Consider the following 19,297-nt stretch of genomic DNA (forward strand, 5'->3'; position numbering starts at 1 on the left):
TTACTTGTTTTGTTTTGTTTTGTTTTACTTTGATTTTGTTGGGTTTGTTTTTTCTTACCAGACTGAACCTAGGCAAGGCAAGGCAACTTTATTTGTATGGCACTGGTCATACACAAGGGAATCCAAAGGCCCTCACATAGGAAATGTAACACTTACATTGAAATCATAGAAATATAAAAAGCTATTAAGAAAATAAAAGCACATATGAAGCCAAAACGCAATTAAAAACAGTACAATAAATAGTAAAGAATCAAAATTAAGCTCATGAAAATACATTTAGAACAGTGAGAAATTAAAGCCAATAAAATAAGTAATTCATTAAAATCATTAGATGCTGAAGTGAATAATAACATTTTCATCCCTGATTTAAATAAGCCGGCATTTTGAGCCGACCTCAGGTGTCCGGGAAGTTTGTTCCAAAATTGAGAAGCATAGAAACTGCTTCTGCTTCATTTGAATAAATCTGGAATATAATTATTCAGCACTTTGTAGACCAGCAGTAAAAGTTTAAAATCTATCCTTTGACTCACGGGAAGTTAGTGTAGTGTTTTGTCAGTGCTCTGACCCTAATAATCCCTTGCATTACAACTGGGTCCTTGCACTTTCAGTACTAGGACAAATAGCGAACATTACAGAACATTGTTACCTGAATCATAAAAGCAAAGGGGGCTTCACTGGGTTTGCACTGACACCTGGTGGTCTCACTTGTTGTCAGCACGTTCTCTTCTCGTGCCAAGAGCTTTTAAAAAACAGACAAGTCTGTCTCCAATAACATCTCTTGTGTTTAAAATTATAAAGTGTAACATTAAATGGATGTGCAGCAGTTTATTAGTGTGTAATATTAACAAAAGGTTTTCTGATTGCTGGAGTACTGATTGCAAAAAAAGACTGAATTCCAAATAAAACGTGGATGTTTCTCTATCTTATTGTAGAATTATTTGTAAGCATCCTGCCAGCAGTTGTTTTGGTTTGCTAAGGTTTGATATGCATCCTTTGTTTTTTTTCTGGTTATGCTTACCACATTTGAATGTTGAAAATGTAGTTATCGATTATACAATCTTTTTGTTCATTTAGTTATTAAATTAATAATAAATAATAGATTCATAATTTTTTTTATTTTGTTGTTGTTTTAAGGTGAGTTTTCCAAAGCCATAACAAGCACAGCCTTTCATATGAATGTTTTGAAGATGTGGTTGAAGCAGCAACTACATGTGGGGCAAAATGAACAAGTTCTGCCCATACGCTCATATTATGTTGTGGGCATTTTGAAAATATTATTTGACACCTCGATTGGAAGAGACGTGGGAATCATTAGAAAAGAGATCAAGAGTAGACCGCATGAGATACATTTCCAAAGTCAGAATAAAACTGAATATATGGTGATACAGGGTAATATCTAGAATTTGAACTGTAGGGACTGTAAGTGTTTTAACACTTGTGCCGTGCCTGGTGTCAGGAACTTTTACTTTGGCTCCTTACATCCAACTTTTACTAAACCTGACATGCAGTATGTAATGGAGTTGGTAAGACATTGTTGGTAAAGTCAACTCAAGCCATATCAGGCATCGGAAAACCAAACAACTACACTCAAAAATATGTAACTCTATCTGGTCCTTGTGGTTGTGGCGCTGTTGTGTGTTTTTAATTTGTTGCAGTGCAAACATTTGGTCATAATTGGATCTGGAAAGTCTCACAATGCAAATATTTGTATGTGAAAGTTGGTGAATGAGGGGAACTTCATACACCAACCAAAAGTCTGTGTACATAATGAGAAGTGCTGCAGTACTGGAACTTTAAAATGTACAGTAACATTGTGACTGAATCTAAATAGTAGTAATACTGTATCTTACACTTTAACACAGATAGGTGCATTTTATGGCACCTAATCAATAAATGTTTGCATTTATCAGATGAATTTTGGACCTCAGTCCATTCCTGTCTTGTTCCTGCAAAGCTGAAAATGCAAAAGAACGAGTCATTGTCATTGTTTCACCTCAAACCTAGCAGATGACAAAGAATCTTGTATTTTTTTTTTTCATTGGAAAGAAAAAATAAAAGGTTTTACTCTTCTGTAGTGAAGAGCTGCTTTTTCTTGACGTCTTGTTCAGGTCTGCAATAACCGCAGCACTGTCAGGATGTCTTTTCCCCTCATCGGTACGTCAAAGTAAGTGACAATATGTGCCTTCACTCTCTGGAGTCTGAGGCAGCAGGTTGTTCCCCTGGTACTCCCCACTAATTGCAACTTATAAGTTGAGATGGATCAGCGTGTTTGTTTTTCTCACAGGGTCAATATGTTCTCTGTGAATGTGACTGAAGGCTCAGCGATTGAGCGCCTCACAGGAAAAGAGTCATTCTCCTCAGTGGTTTGTGTTCACTTGGCAATTTAGCATGGAAGAACTGCGGAATAAAGTATTTTTGAGCAAAAACTTTATATTGTCTTTGTAGTGACTTCTAACACCCCCAAAATAAAAGTGACTGAGAGGCAGATGTTGGGAATATTGCACCGCTGACTTGTTCCACAGAAACAAATCCACTCGTTCTTTCCAGCGGTTTATTTGCAATCATCAGGCAGACAAGCAGGGAGGCAGGACGAACATTGTCTTTCTAAATTATGTCTAGATTACGTTCCTAATTACGCTTATACGGTCAACAAAAATACACAATCCCAACTCCTCTGCTGCACAGGTGAATGTAATAATATTTCTGGAAAGAAAATGGAAATTGGTTCTGTTTTTCTCATAATTATGAGATAATTATCTCATTAATTCAGAAAAACAGAGTCAATTTCTTTTTTCAAGTGAATGCAATATGCTTCTGTAACTCAAGATATACTGTAGTTATCCATTGAGAAAAATGTATATCAAAAATTGGTGGTTTAAGATTTTATACTTGCAAAGATTAAATGGTCTCGATTGAACTTATATACGACCCAAGAAAATACATGCAACTACTTTACACTGTAATAGATATTTGCAGTAATGTCAGTATTTGTTCACTTGTAATTTCCTACCTATGGAAACAGCTCAACAAATATCACAAGTATTGGATTAAAACATTTTTACTTCCTGAGGTTAAATGATAAATAGTCCTTTGTGTTTGTAATCAATTTGTTCTCAACTTTTTTCAGCATATCGAAAGCAGAAATCGGATGTACGTTTTGTAAATCTTCTTCTTGCCCAATCACTAGGTGACTGATCTTTAATGACCATCTGCCATCTTCATCCAAACTTTCTATCTTTGCAACGGTCAGGTTTTGAATGCGAATCACATTCAGTGACAAATTTGCTTCCTTCCATTTTGCTCTTCACTGAGACGTACAGTCTCACAAACCATCACTTGATTCCCGTGGCACTTATGTGTTGTTACCTTACATGCTGAAGTCTGCGCCGGTTGGATAGAAGGTGAACAGGAGCTTGTTGAGCATCACCTGATTGGGCTTCAGCAGCACTGATGTGTTTCTTCTCTTTCCTGAATGACCTTCTTTTTTTTTTTTGATCAGTTGCCAGTTTTGACACATTTTGCAACTCATCCCACCGGCACCAAGACAATTTAATTAACAATTTTCAGTGTTTTTGGTCAGGCTGGCAGGTACGGGTGACAGTCAGAGAGAACAGATGATGAGAGAGGGAGGACGAGTGGGCAGAGACAGTACGTTTGTTACCTGTGAATCTTGACTGGGGGGGGGGGGTTGTGATTAGACTTGAGATGCGAAGAGCGAAGCAACAGTGCTGCGGGCGAAAAGCCTGCATTATGGGTTATTTTCCCATTTCGCTCAATATACTCCATCTTCCTTACTCCATCTGAACCCCACCAAGGCAGTCAGCCTATTAGAGCAGCCCCATTTGATGGAGCTAACAAAAGAATGTGATTGTGCTCCCATGCCTGTGCTCACCTCGTATTGTGTCCGGACTCTCCACTGCTTCCGCTGAGTATGACACCACACTTGAAGGTGCAATGTCATCTGAAATGATCGCATTACGAGTCACCCTGGAGGTTTCATCGGTGACAATTAGGCCTCATTAGATCGCAATGAATAAGGCTTTCATCGCCACCTCAAAATGAAGTGGCAATCTGTATTCACAATGAGAACAGACGACAGTCAGTAAATTGTGAAACGAACAAAAAAAATTGTGAATAGAAATGAAAAAAAAACAACCAAAAAAAGTTCTTTCATCCTTTTCTCCCCCTCTATGGCTTCTGTGTTCTAAATTGGAGTTACCAGATAATCGCCAGGCAAGATCATTATCTTGTGCTTTGTACGTTTTTATATTATATTAGTTATTCATACACAAAATATATTTGTTATATAATATGAGCACAACTTACATGCTTTGTGTTACACCAGGTATGAAAAGGCTCGAGATGACAAAAGTAATAAAAATTGGGGTAAATTACTGTTGCTGCCACTAAAATTATACTTACAAGTTAAATCATTGCTGTCAAGAAATGAGTCAAATATTTTCAAAATCGCACAAAACATAATGCTTTTATATTATGAGCACAACGTACATGCCTTGTCTTACACCGAGTAGCCACTTTATGTTATAAGTCAGACTCGTTCATGTTTTTAACATCTGTCTTTGTTTATTGTTTGAAACTATTGTTTATTGTTTGAAACTATTGTACTTGTGCTTTCGCACTGAATCTTTCTTTATTCATTTTAATTTGATTTTATTACAATCACAATGTATTCACCCACTTTTTAATTCTGATTTGTTCACAAAAGTGAAAAGTAGAACGTTTGGATCTCCTGAGGCTCTACGACCCCCCCAGAAGGAAGCCACCCCACACTCTGAAAACCACTGCCTTATATTATTGTACTCATGAATGTCTGTTTCTATTAATGCGAATGTTTCATGTTATCATGTTTATGAGGGATTGTAATCCACACGTTGATACTTTTTTCCATGGGTTTGGGCCAGAAGTGTTTCCCATGTTAACAAAGCAAAAGGCAAGCTGCACCTTAAAATGAGTCAACAGTCAATCATTCACAGAGTCAACTTAGAGACACACAATCACTTCTGTGGCCAACTTAGAGTCGACACTGAACCTAATAAACCTACACATCTACAGGGATAACAAACAAACTAAACATCTTGCTCTGAGAGGTTTTAAGTTTTACATCATCAACCAGAGTTTGAAAACCCAATCATCTAGTTAAATATGTCTCATTATTCCAAATAAGGTAATGGGTTTGTTGAAATGCATGCTTAAAAAGTTGTAAGTATTTATTGTGTCTGGTTACATGCAATTAGGTTTGTGATCATATTTCTGACAAAGAAAATATTGTGTCTAAAGCAATACACTATTTAGATGCATTGCAACACATAATCTATACAAATGCAGGTAGGTAGGTGGTTTGTCTTCCAAATTCCACATGCTGACTCAGTATGGCTGCAGACTTCCGTCACTTGTCTTTCCATCAAGCTGTAATCGGTGACAAAATGCAGCAGACTGAGGAGAACATTTGACAGAACGTCTGTAGTACAAGGAACTGAAGACGAAATGAACCTTTGGAAGGAGGGGTGGAAATAAGTCAGGATTTTTTAAAGCATAGTGTAACATCAAACTGTGTCAAAAGAAATACTGAATGATTGATTTAAAGTACAATCTAAAGAAAAGCAGCACTCTTATAAGTGTGCTGGCAATACATGGCTGGAAGGGAATTAAACTTAAATTTACGCAAGATGACAGGAGAGGAAAAAGGGTTACTTTGACACCAGAAGACAGTTTCTGTGTGAAGAAATGTCCCATTTAAATAAATCGCATTGAATAGATTGAACATAGAATATGTTCAAATCAGTTTCCTGATTATGACATAACAAAATGTGTCTAAAGTGTTTGTTTGTTTGTTTGTTTGTTTGTTTGTTTTTTTAATTGTTTGGGGTTTTTTTATTTTTTTTTTATTTTATTTATTCCTTTATGGATATTGTTAACCCATCCTAACCCGTCCCTGCTGACAGTATTTTACTGTTATTTTACGATGAAATTTGTTGCAGCGTGCACTCAACAGGCGACTTGAGAGAGGAAATTGTGACATGCATGCATCTATATCACTTTTCCCGTCCAAGAATTTCATGTTTAATACTTGTTAATGATTGCATTTATTCACTGTGAGCAGAGTTCAAACAGCACTTTCTGAAGTATCAAATTACTGTAACACTGCTACTTTTTGTAGTAATTCAACTGCATAATACTATTATGTAATTAGTAACCCAGTTACCCTGGGTGATGAGGGTATTAATTGTACTTTTTTGTTTTAGGCGAAAACTGTTTCAGAGCTGCTGTCTCTTCGCTCTGAGTGTCAACTTTCATCAACCACAGCTTTTGTCCTGAAAGTCACAATTTCACCAGTCCTCACTGGGTTTTTTTTGTTTTTTTAATTGACTTGATAAATCCTTCCTGAATTGTTTTCGTTGATCTTGAGGTTGTTTTAAACTGGATTGTGAGGACATGCTGGCACGTTTAACACTTTTATACAAAAATTAAATGAATACTGAAGCAAATGACAGTTGGATGCTGTTAGTCAAATTTTGGCAAACCCTAAATCAGTGTTGGAAACAATCAAGGCTCCAGTCTTTGCACTCATCTCCTTAACCTCTACATGCCTCTTTCTTTCAGATTATGGAAGATCATAACAGCTCTTAAAACCTCTTTTCTACACAATATCTGTTTGACATAGTTTGTCAACACATGACTCCAGGTTCCAGGATGTACAAAAGAAATACATTCAATACATTTGAAGGATAGTAATATATTCAACGATACCAATGAAAATAAAAGTTCCAAATCGCATCCATCAAAATCAACAAATGGAGCCGCCAGCCTTTATGTAATTAAATATTGAAACCTCTTTGGTTTATAGATGAAGATGTCTTGGTTTAAGACAAAGCTATCTTTGACAAAAGGCAAATATTTTACTGATCACTGCTGATTACTTCTCAGTACAGAGCTCTACTGTAAAGTTTAATTTATATCTTAAAAGTCATTTGTGACCAAAACACTCAATTTACAGTATCCAGTCCATAAGTGTTTTCTAGTGAGGGTCTATCCTAGAAATTATTACTGTCTAGTGACGGTTTAAAGAACGTGACTTGATTAAAATAACACTAAAAGAAATATATGAAATTCCCAAGCATAGTACAGTCAAAGTGAACATTTTTTGTCAAAAAAAACAACAAACACACAAATTCCCTTTGATGTCAAAACAATGACAAATGGTGGGTGTCTATTCCAAAACAGACATGTTTGCAAAAAGGAATGCTTGTTGACATACAAATTATAGCCCTCCTATTTTCCATAAAGACTTGTTCATTCCTTTCCAATAACTTTAGACAAAACAATGGTTGATATGATGTCTGGTTGTTTTTCACACGAGCATTCAAGAGCATGCAAATGTCAGATGTCTCTAATAAATGGATGTCTGTTTCAAAAACCCCACCCAGTCTGGCCTGTCATATTATTGCGCTGGTCTCAAACTAAATATTACAGCTGCCAGTCTGGTAACAACCTCTGTGTGAAATGAATATTGAGTATATGAGTGATAGAGTGACAGCTACTTCTTCACAGTCCCAAACGAATTATCCAAACAGATGAATGAATACATAGAAGTGTGTGTGTGTGTGTGTGTGGGTGTGTGTGTGTGTGAGTGTGTGTGTGTGTGTGTGTGTGTGTGTGTGTGTGTGTGTGTGTGTGTGTGTGTGTGTGTGTGTGTGTGTGTGTGTGTGTGAGAGAGAGAGAGAGAGAGAGAGAGAGAGAGAGAGAGAGAGAGAGAGAGAGAGAGAGAGAGAGAGTTTGCACATTTTTTCTATCAACAAATAAGTGTTGCGCTTGGATTATAAGTACTATTAAACGATGTGCATTACTTCGGATATTTACTTGGCAATCACCAATCTTAGTCTGTGAGACACACGCACGCGCACACAGGACACGTGCTGGCACTGTGGACAGTGTGTATGTAGTCGCACATCCTCTCTTCTGGCTCCGAGCAGAGCCGCGCGCATCTCGTCGGTGAGCTCTCACCAAGAACTGGCACCTGCTGATGGCGCGGACGAAACATTGAAGAGGCGTCCAACGCTCTTCCCGCGGGACATCACTTTCTTTTATTGGCTGTCACAACAGGCTGTGAGTTCGGCGGCTGATGACTTATGGCGAGTTACCAGAGAAAAGTCCGAAGCTGAGGTGAGGACCTAATCCACACTAAGTGCTCACTGCAATGAATAGAAGCGTTCTATTGGTTTCTCGTCGTGTTGAATTCATGAGTCATTAATATCGTAGCCTTCATTGCACTTCGGTATTACAGTTTCTTACCTTAGTTGTGAATTGTTGGATTGGATTTTTCTTTTTATTAAAACAGCTCCTTTAATCAGTTCCTTACAGTACGTCGGACTCTTGTTTCAGACACAGAGCATGTTTTGCGTGAGGAAGAATGATTGTCTAAGATTTGTGCGTTAAGCTTGTGAACACCACTGGCACAATCGCCAAATTTTCTCACTATTCGTTTAAATATTTAAATTCATTGATTGCAGCAGGAGAAATTATTCAAGGATTGTTGCTGTGATTGTTTGATTATTTCTTGAGTTTTCTCTTCTTTTTTTCATATGGATGCTCTTTTGAGACATGTTTTTAGTGCCATTCTTTGTGACTCTGCATGAAAGATTAAGAGTGGATTTATTATTTACCCAGCAAATAACACATTGGATCTCAAATAAGGTGTTTACTAGGCATATTCAAATGAGCATTATTACTGTTGTTGGCACATAAATTTGTTTACAAGGACACATTATGGTCACTTATCTACTTGTTTTCCTTTTGGGAACACAAGCTGGGTGCTTAAAGAGTGAAACATTTCTTTTCCAGGTGAGACTTAAAGCATGCAATATAGCCTAGGGAGCTGAGGCTGGAGTGAAATCTAGGTTTGGACAAGTAGTTATTGTTTAGTTTTAAGCAAGAGAGTAACGGTCACATATATACTGTACATCCAAGTGATGTCCTTGGAATTTATTAAACAAAACAACATTGCATTAAAATAAATTATTTCAATTTGGCATTTGTTTCCAATGAATCTTACATACATTGTCTATCTATGCTCTCCTGCAGATTTGTTGCCAGCCATGTCGACCAATGGGAGCTCAGAGACAAGCTGCAGGTCAGGTGGTAGACCATCAAACACCACCTACAGTCAGTCTGTCACTGCGTCTGTCATCTCAATGACCGTGGGCATCTTCTCCAACAGTCTTGCTCTTTTCATTCTGGTCAGATCCTATAACCGGATCAGGATCAAGTCTAAAGCTTCCTTCCTGTTGTTTGCCAGCAGTCTCGTGATCACAGACCTGCTTGGTCACCTCATCAATGGCTCCTTGGTGCTATTTGTTTACAGCTTTCAAAAAAAATGGGAGTCTTTTGATCCTCACCGCATCGTGTGCACCATCTTTGGCGTATGCATGGTGTTTTTTGGCCTCAGCCCTTTGTTCCTTGGAGGTGTCATGGCCGTGGAGCGCTGCATCGGAGTGACCAGGCCCATTTTCCACTCCACAGTGTTGGCTTCCCACCACATGAAAAGGCTGCTGGGGCTCACCTGGTTGCTTGCAGGCCTGGTGGCGGTGCTACCTGTCCTGCTGTGGAGACCCTATAAGATTCAACGCTCCAGGAGCTGGTGCTTCTTCCACATGGAACAACCCAAAGACTGGCTAGATGTGCTCCTGCCGTTGATCTTCTCTCTGCTGGGTTCATTGGCACTGCTGCTCTCTATTGTTTGCAACACTCTTACAAGTTTTGCTCTGCTGCAAGCCAGAGTGCGCCGTAAGCATCACTGCAGGGGCACCGCCTACCACCTAGAGATGATCTGCCAGCTCCTGGCCATCATGCTGGTGTCCTGTGTCTGCTGGGGACCACTACTGGTAAACTCTTACACACTGTGACTTCATCTTAGGGCACCGTGAGTTTACCATATAAAGAATTACGACGTGTAGTCTAACACACCTGTGCTGCCACAAGACAGTGTTTAGGTAAATCATACTTGAGATATTTCTTTCATCCTGCACTGTAAATCATTTGTCGATTGCAAAATGCATTTTGTCATAAGTCCTGCCAGGTTTTGATCAGGTGTGATACTTAAAAAAAAAAAAAAAGTTAATTGATTGAAGATAAAATCGTTTTTTGATGTCCATACCTTTGTGTATCCAGGTGTGCTTCAAAAATAGTTATATCTAGAATTCGGAGTCAGTGCCCTATAGCTTGTGAAGGAAGAGAGGAGAGGCGTCCAATCCAAACTTCTCTCAGTCCAGTGTGACATTTCCACATTTTGACGATTTTAGATCCACCGCCATCTTCTGTTGTATTTATCGAGTCCCCATTCAACACAATGTCTACCAGGAGATTATGGAGCATTTTGTGCTTTTATGTGCTCACAAGCTTGATAGAAATGCTGGCTTGCGTTTCCAACAGGGTTTAACAACTGTCCATTGTGCCAAAACTCCTCATAACTAGTTTGTTGACAATAGTCTTCACTTCAGTTTTTATAACACCTCAGTAGTACCACAGACTGTTTATCACTTTGATTGTGCAATGTTTTGTACAAAAGTAGACACAAACAGATGTTGAGTCAGTGAATGAACGTATGTCAGTGTTGAGTCAGTGAATCTAAAACATAAGTAGATTTTAACTGTTTTCCATGATGCTATGTGTTGCAGATGCACCTGTATTTGCAATAAACATGAATCAAAAACCAAAATGTATCAAATTTTGCAGCTCGGTCATTTAATAGACTGATAGAATAAGATTAAAATAGATTGTTTGGTTCCCTATCTCAATGACTTGCACCATTTCTTCATTATTTACTCTATTATGGCTCATGAAGATATGTATTGAACGATTCAACAAAATTACAAATTCAACCACGTCTTTTAAATGTCTTTGCACCATTGTGTACCCACAACAGATCCAAATCATCATCTCGAGTACCAAAGCCAAAGAGGAATCTGCATCCTCCAGTCTGCTGACAGCGATTCGTATGGCGACATGGAACCAGATCCTCGATCCCTGGGTCTACATCCTGCTGAGGAAGGCTGTGCTGAGGAAAATCTTCACCTTGTTTTCCTGCTGCTGGGGCTCAAAGTCTCAAAATCTACACCGCTGGCAGAGAAGTGTGCTCCACAGCTCAGTGGATACCAGCCACTCTGGTGCTGGTACATCTGAATGCCACTACCTTGCCAGACAGCCTCTGCCAGACACTGCTATTAAATACATCACCTAAATGCTGGTTCAATAAGTTTGATATGAGAAAAATGGTCACTAAAAGCTGCTACGGAAGAGAAATCAACAGGAAAATTACACAAGCCGAAAAGTGTGTTTACCTGCATGCCACCTTTGCTAAATGCTCATCATGAGCAGGCAGTGTTTTGATATATTGTAAAATGTGGGGTTAACTCTTCTAAACCCTCAACTCTGCTTCACACATCAGCAGCTGTAAACAAAACAAGCCAAAAGTTGTCACAGCACTCAAAGTTATTACGGCCACAGATTACTGTCTGACTTTTTCATTCTGCTTTTTGTTTTATTATTCAAAATGTCTCTGTTGCACTGATGAAGTTTCCACACGGCAGCTCTAATCTGTAATTCAATACTCAGTGAATGTCTTTGATTCTTCTGTCATTACAGCATCAGCGGAACAGGCCTGGACTGCATATGATTACATGTGACACACATGTGATTTTGTAATGTGCTGTGAATACTAATGTACTGAATGAAGTCCTCATTTGTAGTACAGACACATGCATAATTGCATTTATTTGGAATATAATATGACCTTTCTATGTATTCTATATTGTTAATGTGGCTTCAGGGTAACTAGATATCTGCAGCAGTTCATACAGAATAATGTGAGTTAGCTAAGCTTTAAGATGTCCAGAGGTAATCTGGAAAGGATCTGTGTAATTGGTATTTCTGACTTCTTCTTTTTTTGCTGCCTTTTCTTTGTTGTAAATACATGCAGTTTGACCACATTGTGACCATAGTCCTCAATATGGGGCAGGTATGTATCTGAATTTCCATGCAGTCATAATAAAACATATGCTCACAAAGCTGGTCCTCAGTGGACCACAAGTTTCTTAGAAGGTGCATCATTGCTTAGGATGTGAATGGGAAGTTTGTTTGCATCAATGCTTCTGTGCCATACAATCCCTGTTTCCTCTTAAAATCCTTTCGGTGTGTTTGTTTTGAATAAATGGGGTAGTTGAAATTTAAATGGAAAATAATAAAGAACAGCACAAAAAATACGATGTTTGTGGTTGTCAGTATGATTTGTGCTCGCAGGACGTCTCCACTCAGCACATATATTGAGGACATAATATGCTGAAATCCACTCCAATTAAAGTTTATTCATTAGTTCTCCAAGCACTGGCTTACTGGTACAGTTTTTTTTTTTTTATTAATCTCTTCCAGGAAAGCATGCCCATTTTTAACTTTTACAAAATTTACTATTTTTATACATTTCAAACAATATCAACCCCAACCAAATTTCATCTATCTTTTATTCCACTGTATCCTGTGCAGGGTCAGGTCTCCGACTGGAGAAAAATCCAGTCTGAGCGGAGTTTGTTTGTGTAGTTCCAGAGACGACCTGTGCGTGGCAGCACAGCTTCGCGTCCTCTTGTCAAAGAAGAAGAAATGCAGCGCATCTGATGCTTGACGTCATCGCTTCCTGCTCAGTCGCTTCTGGGGGCGCCGCATGTTTGAGGGGAGCTCTCCGCAGGTGAGTGAGGGGGTCCTGCGGCTCAGTTTTGCGGCTCTGTGCGCACTGTCTGCGGCCCGTGTGCTCCGGCTGTGCGGTCACGGTAGAGCTGCCGGCCTGAGCTCAGCGGAGACTCGGTGTGTGTTTTGTTTTCGGGGCCTTGTGTTGTTTTTATTCCTGCAGACAGGAGCTGGACTTACACAAGTTGGAGGTCCCCGTCTGATGCATTGTTGCATCGACTGCGTCTGACGTTCCTTTCGATGCAGCTTCGTGTCGACGCTTTGCTTTTAATTGTTTTCTCCCGAAGCTGTCCACGTGGAGTGACGAGGACAATGTTGTCACGGATGCATGACAGTTGCATGTGGGTTTATTTGTCGACATGCTCTGTTCGGAACGTCATCTGCACTTTTCTCTTGTAGGTGAAAACATGAATCAAGAAAAATTGGCCAAACTTCAAGCCCAAGTGCGGATAGGAGGGAAGGTAAGTTTATAATTGCCACCTCCCACCCCTTTTTTTTTTTTTTTTTTTAAACAAAAAACTAGGTCATTTAAAGTTGCGCAAAAATAATGGACAGTAGGTGTTGACCCCCCCCCCCCCCCCCCCCCTGTTGAACGATTCTCAAATAAAAAAGTGATGCTTTCAATTATTCATTTTTTCTCATCAATTTTGACTCCTTTCTAAAATGACACTGGTTTCCAAACTAATTACTTACAATCTCTGAATAGTTAAGTGAATTTCATCCGGTCTCATTTTTAATGGATTCAACAAAAACTGCACATGATTCGGCAGATTGTCCAAGATTTCCAGTCATGACCACATGGATCTGATTTATATTTTTGCAATTCATCACGTGCCCCATACAGTGGGCGTAAAGAACTCGGACCTCCTGTTCTTGTTCGCAACACCTATTTGGGATCCTTAACATATCTGCTGCGCCATCATAACACTGACGTCTGCAGCCCCGCTCGTGGTTTGATATCCAAATCCACTGACATTTCCTCTATTTCCAGACATTGAGCAACAACATGGAAACACACAGACGCCTGTTGCTTGACGGTGATATCCGCTGTCTCGTCTGTGATTGTGGAGGAAAAACTCCTACACATGTTCATTGCGATTGTCATGAGAAAGCCACTTGGCCTCACAGCGAGCCAGCCAGGCGTGGCGCTCCGGGGTGTCTTGTGCACACAAGTTCAGCAGCCGTCTCAAGGTTGACTCTGTCTTCATGACCCCCGAATGGACGCGCCACAAAAATACTGATCCAACGCCGTTTTGGCTTCAGTAGAGCGAGGCAGCCGTTACATCAACTCCAGCATCACTTCCAGTGCGACTCGATGAACATTTCACTTCTCGTGGCATCAAAATCTTTTAATTGCTTTACCCAAACTGTAAAAGTCGTCCTTTACAAAGGTCTTGTCGGAATCTGTCAGCTCCTGAACATGGTAATGGGGTGTTTTGTGAGCAGCAGAACATACTTCGCAGAGCATTTTGTGTCTTGCTCCATCATAAGTGATCCACGAGACTTCAGGTCTCCCTTATAGGCAGCTGCTTTCTTCCCTACCGCCGCCACTGCTGCTGCCGCTGGTGATGAGAAACGTGGTGGTAAATGTGGGTTCTTTGAGTTTTTGTAATAAAGAATTTCATTTTTATTCATCGATAATTAAACAGCCCTTTATGTTGTGTGTACACGATGAACGCGTAGTGATAGTCAATAGCGATGTCAATGGCTCACGTGACGACGCTCTAATGTTTACGACCAGAGCTGTAATCATTTACATGGACAATGCAATTCAAATATGTTAAGTTTAAGTTTACTTCACGTTCAATTGTTGAATGTAGAGGTTTATCATGATTTATGTGGCGACGGTGGATATGACTCGCGTCTGTCTGTTGAGCAGGAAGCACATCAAACACGAGAAGACGCTCTGATTTTGCATGAGGTCAGACCAGATTTGACCGCTTCACCAACACAGAGCAGTGGCTTAAGTGACCCAGACTTCCTACCCTGCTCACTTGTTCTGGTGCCATTTGTGCCATGGACAAGCTGTGTGAGCGGTGTGGAGTCAGAAAGATAAAGATACTCCACTAATTTAGAGCATTTTCCCATTTGTCCAGGAGGAAGGCGTCTCAAAGCAAATTGGAATCAAATGTGTTGATGGAACCTCGTCTGTTGCTGCTATTTTCAGTACATTGATATTACTGAACCACAATTAACTTAACATGTTAATTATGGAAAAATATCATTGGTTGATTTGTTTTTGGGTTTTTTTTTTAATACTATTTGTGGTTTTTGCAAGAAAACATTCTAACTGAACCCATATGAAGTCATTATGCAGTGGTAAAATGGAAAGCAGTTGGAATTTTGAGGCATTTATCATTAAGTTGTAGGTATTCCAACTTGTCACAAAGACTCCCAAACTCAAAGATGAAAAGAAAGCATTGTTTATTAATTTCCTTGAGCAAATTCCTTCTCTGCATTCAACCCATCCTAGTCATAGTTAACTTTTATTATACATACCGGGAGTGGTGAGCTGCTGGAGGTCAAGGGCCTTGCTCAGGGGCTCATAGTGGTGACCTGCCTGCTGTGGGATTTGAACCTGCAAACTTTACAGCGATCTGAACTGAGATTGCTGGATTCAAAGTCCAAAGTGCTTACCATTACTCCGGAGGTGATTGGTAAATAAGTGTATTGCCATATTCAATGGAGGAGTTTATTTTTCCTGTTGTGTTATGGGTGCATCGCAAATGTTTTTAACATAATTTAAATGTTAATTGTTCTGTCACTCATTACATATAAACTGAGAAGTTTCAAACATTTATGAAACTTTGTCAAGATTATGTCATTTGGTTAAAAAAATAAAACCTTTTCCGATAAAAATATTCTCACAATTTAAGAGATTTTTTTCATGACTTCGAATTAGAAGAGAAATAAAAAAAAAATATATGTATATTTTAGTGTTTGCAGCAAATTTTCAAATATGGAAGATTCACTGTTGATGTAAATTATAAGGGTAAAAAAAAATAAAAGTTCACTATATTGTGTGTTGTTGTTTTTTTAGATCCAGCGATGTTATTGTCATTGTAAGCCTCAGCTGGTTTTAAACAAGTGTGTGATTTTTTTTTGACCTGATGTCTGTTTCCAGGGCTCAGCGCGCAGAAAGAAGAAGGTGGTGCACAGAACTGCAACAGCCGATGACAAAAAACTTCAGAGTTCTCTCAAGAAGTTGGCCGTCAATAACATTGCTGGAATTGAGGAGGTAGATAGACCTGCTGTTGATTTATCTTCATTGTTGGAACAACGCATCGACGTGCGGTTTGATCGCAGCGGCTCGGCGAATCATTGCGGCCTCTGAACTTTAGCCAGTGTCTTTCAAAACAGATTTTTCTTTTCTCTGCAGGTCAACATGATCAAAGATGACGGGACTGTAATTCACTTCAACAACCCCAAAGTTCAGGCCTCTCTGTCGGCCAACACTTTCGCCATCACCGGCCACGCTGAGACAAAGCAGCTCACAGAGATGCTGCCCGGCATCTTCAGTCAGCTGGGAGCCGACGGCCTCACCAGCCTGCGCAAACTGGCCGAGCAGTTCCCCCGGCAAGGTGGGTGATTCTCATGTCTCCACTCGTGTAAATGTGGAAGGTGGAGGTTTAGTATTAAGTTGTTATTTTTTTCTAGACCTTTTAAATGATAAGAAATCACGAGCCCCGCTCAGGCCACATGAACTCGCATGCAGGTTTTTCTTTAAAGATGTCTCGGTAGAAGGCTGCATCTTCGCCCCCTGAGTTATGATCACGACACACAACTTGATACAACCACAACAATACATAATTGAGGGGGTTATTTATTTTATTTTGAAAACCACTTTTTTTTCTGATTTATTATAATCTGTTTTATAAGCTTTTGTATTTTTTTTTTTTTTGCCCAAAGTGAAAACCATCTCTGGTAGAGGGGATCAACATGGAGAAATGATTTGTCAGAAAGGATGGAAATTTTTTTTTTTTTTTATGGTGGCAGAAAGAAAATCTGCTAATTTATTGGCATTTATAAAGAGACTTTACTGTGAAATACAACGCAGACCATCTGCTGTGGCATCATCAGTAAAACCCCCAGAAATGAAGTGTTCTTCTTCTATTCGTTGACAGGCCAACAAACATTCTCACTTTATTAGTATCTGTTGTTATCTACCATGCAGGGCCTGCAGTCAATTTCCTCTTTTTTTTTCCTTTTTTATAGCAACAAATTTCAATATAAGTTCAGTGCTATATTTACCAGGTCCAACATGTACTGTTCCTTTGTCCATTCATCCAGGTTAAAATAGCATGACACGCTTTCATTAAATGAACCAGGCTCACCTGGAGGAGACGATTGCAAACTCTAAAATCTTCCCTTTGCTGTTTTGACAATCTGCTGGTGTTTGTCTGTTCACACCGTTTGAACTCAGGGTTTTTTTTAACAGATTGTAGGAGATTTTGAGGAATTTTCCCTCAAGTGCCGAAAACTGCCAGAATAAAAACTCTCTCAGATATAAGAATCTCGATTCACCAGCCCTCAATGATTTCAAGCCAGTTTAAAATCTTGCATTACTGTCTGAAAGTGGTGAAGTACTTTTTTTTTCCAACGACTACAAAACGTTTTGTCTCGTAGCAACACTTCTGAAAACCTGCAGTCAAGTTCACCACCACCTGAGATAGTTTAATGTTTTCACTAGGGATGCACCAACATCACTTTGTTAAAGGATGAGTACAAGTACTAACCTTCAGCTACTTGCCGGTACCGGTAGGAGTACTTATTCAATGCCACCAAGCCTAATTCATCCTCCATATGCAAACAAAATACAAAATGTGTATCAGTTTCCTTCGCTTGAGATTTTAACAATGGGAAACTGATGTTTTGGACGGTCTTCCATGGTTTTTGTCACCTGATTCCCATAGCAACCAGAGTAAACAACATACGTGACAATGCATACAATCTAACACCGTTTACTTTTGTGACACACAGTATGTGAAACTCATTAACACACCATAACTTCTGTCATTTCTACATGTTTCCACTGGCTCAGATATTGAATAACAACACAATGAGTTATAACTTGGCAGACAACGCATAGGTTCACGTCACGCAATACAAAACAAGGGAATTTATTGGACCTGTTCTTCAGCTTAAAAAAAAGATAAAGGTGGATTAGTTTTATTTGAGGCTCCAGAGGAAAGATGTAAAGTTCCAAACCAGAAGCCGATGATGGATTCTAACCTGAGTCTGACTCGCCACATCGGGACAATAACAAAGGCTGCAGTTCATCAGTCATTCTCAGGTCCTTGCACTGCCTTCCTGTTCCTCAAAAACTTTACTTAGTTTACTTACTTTGTTCTGGCATGTTATGAGCCCATCTGAACCAAACCTGCTTCCTGATTCCATAGTCAGAACCAACAACATCGAAGCTGCTTTCAGTTTTCCTCCACAAAATATTTGGAATAAGCTCAGAGAACTGGAGTCTTTAAAACAGTAATTTTCTTGTTTCATTGTATCCTCATCTCTTGCATTACTTTTTACAACCAATTGTTTGATTAATTTGTTCTTAAATAATGCCTCGGCTTCATCTCACTTCGATTTTTATTTACCTTTCTTGTTATTCGGTGTTCATTGCTGTTCATGTTTGTGTTTATGCAGAGCACTTTGTATTGTCATGTTGCTTAAATCTGATACACAAATAAAGTTGCCTTTTCAATCCCTAACCAACAATTTAGTTTTTGTGTTTGCTGCTGCTGGTTCCGTGCTTTCATTTTCCCTCTTGTGTTGGAAAAAAAACAGATAACATTTTTGGTTTAAATTCATTTATTGAAAACATTGCTTTGTGTTTTCCATGCCAGTTCTGGACAGCAAGGTTCCAAAGACAGAGGATATCGAGGAAGAGGACGATGATGTTCCAGGTATAGACCTTTACTTGAGAACCACAACAGTTACTTGCTAATCTTCTGACTGTGCACATTCAAACATGTTTGTTTTGATTTTTTTTTTGTCCAAGCTTTGAAAATTATATAGTATTAGGTGCTGTTTTTATCTTTTATAATAACACAGCTTTTTGTTGTCTTGTAGATCTGGTGGAGAACTTTGATGAAGCGTCAAAGAATGAAGCAAACTGACACACATGAGTTTCGTGTGCATTTGGACTGAACTGCAGTGGAGCCAGAAACCCCTCCCTGTCTTCAATCAGATTTCCCAGACATATCAAACACTATCCAACAAACATGCCAGAGACTTTTCTATTTTACAGTGATTCAAGTTGGACTGGCTTATGACCGCCCTACTGGTAAAAAGTAAACTAACATCACTGCATTGTCAGTTGTCAGGACCACAGTCACGGTCATGCGAGCAAGTCGTAAGACATTTCTTTGTTTATGAAACAAAATAAAGGCAATTAACATTTTGCACATGGTGCTGTGGTCATTGACAGTCTTCCCAATCTCAAGTAAAGGGAGTTTTGTGTGTTTCAGCAGCAGAGGTGGTTTACAGATGCAGTGTGGACACAGCATGAGCTTTCTCCTCCAGCAGGACCGGTTATTCATAA

At 39.3% G+C, this 19,297-nt stretch overlaps 2 protein-coding genes across 2 annotated transcripts; both read left to right on the top strand.

Moving 5' to 3' along the window:
* Nucleotides 1-9,113: 9,113 nt before the first annotated feature.
* Nucleotides 9,114-11,254, top strand: ptgfr (prostaglandin F receptor (FP); the record flags this gene model as incomplete). Its single annotated transcript, XM_080473084.1, has 2 exons — nucleotides 9,114-9,899; nucleotides 10,940-11,254. The coding sequence occupies 2 exons, from the start codon at nucleotides 9,114-9,116 to the stop codon at nucleotides 11,252-11,254; spliced, it is 1,101 nt and encodes a 366-aa protein (XP_080329210.1).
* Nucleotides 11,255-12,657: 1,403 nt separating this feature from the next.
* On the top strand, nucleotides 12,658-19,159 carry btf3l4 (basic transcription factor 3-like 4). The gene is made up of 6 exons (XM_080473556.1): nucleotides 12,658-12,751; nucleotides 13,150-13,211; nucleotides 15,875-15,988; nucleotides 16,130-16,331; nucleotides 18,600-18,659; nucleotides 18,826-19,159. Exons 2-6 carry the CDS (start codon nucleotides 13,158-13,160, stop codon nucleotides 18,870-18,872), a joined length of 477 nt encoding a protein of 158 aa, XP_080329682.1. The 5' UTR covers nucleotides 12,658-12,751; nucleotides 13,150-13,157; the 3' UTR covers nucleotides 18,873-19,159.
* The last annotated feature ends 138 nt before the right edge of the window (nucleotides 19,160-19,297 follow it).

This window comes from Lipophrys pholis, assembly GCF_963383615.2.
Source record: "Lipophrys pholis genome assembly, chromosome: 10".
Classification (NCBI taxonomy): Eukaryota; Metazoa; Chordata; class Actinopteri; order Blenniiformes; family Blenniidae; genus Lipophrys; species Lipophrys pholis.

Excerpts from the sequence above, each read along its gene's own strand:
- btf3l4 (XM_080473556.1), top strand. The coding sequence starts at position 13,158 with ATGAATCAAGAAAAATTGGCCAAACTTCAAGCCCAAGTGCGGATAGGA. Across the intron at positions 13,212-15,874 it reads AAGTGCGGATAGGAGGGAAG|GGCTCAGCGCGCAGAAAGAA; the intron begins GTAAGTTTATAA and ends GTCTGTTTCCAG. Across the intron at positions 16,332-18,599 it reads CGAGCAGTTCCCCCGGCAAG|TTCTGGACAGCAAGGTTCCA; the intron begins GTGGGTGATTCT and ends TTTCCATGCCAG.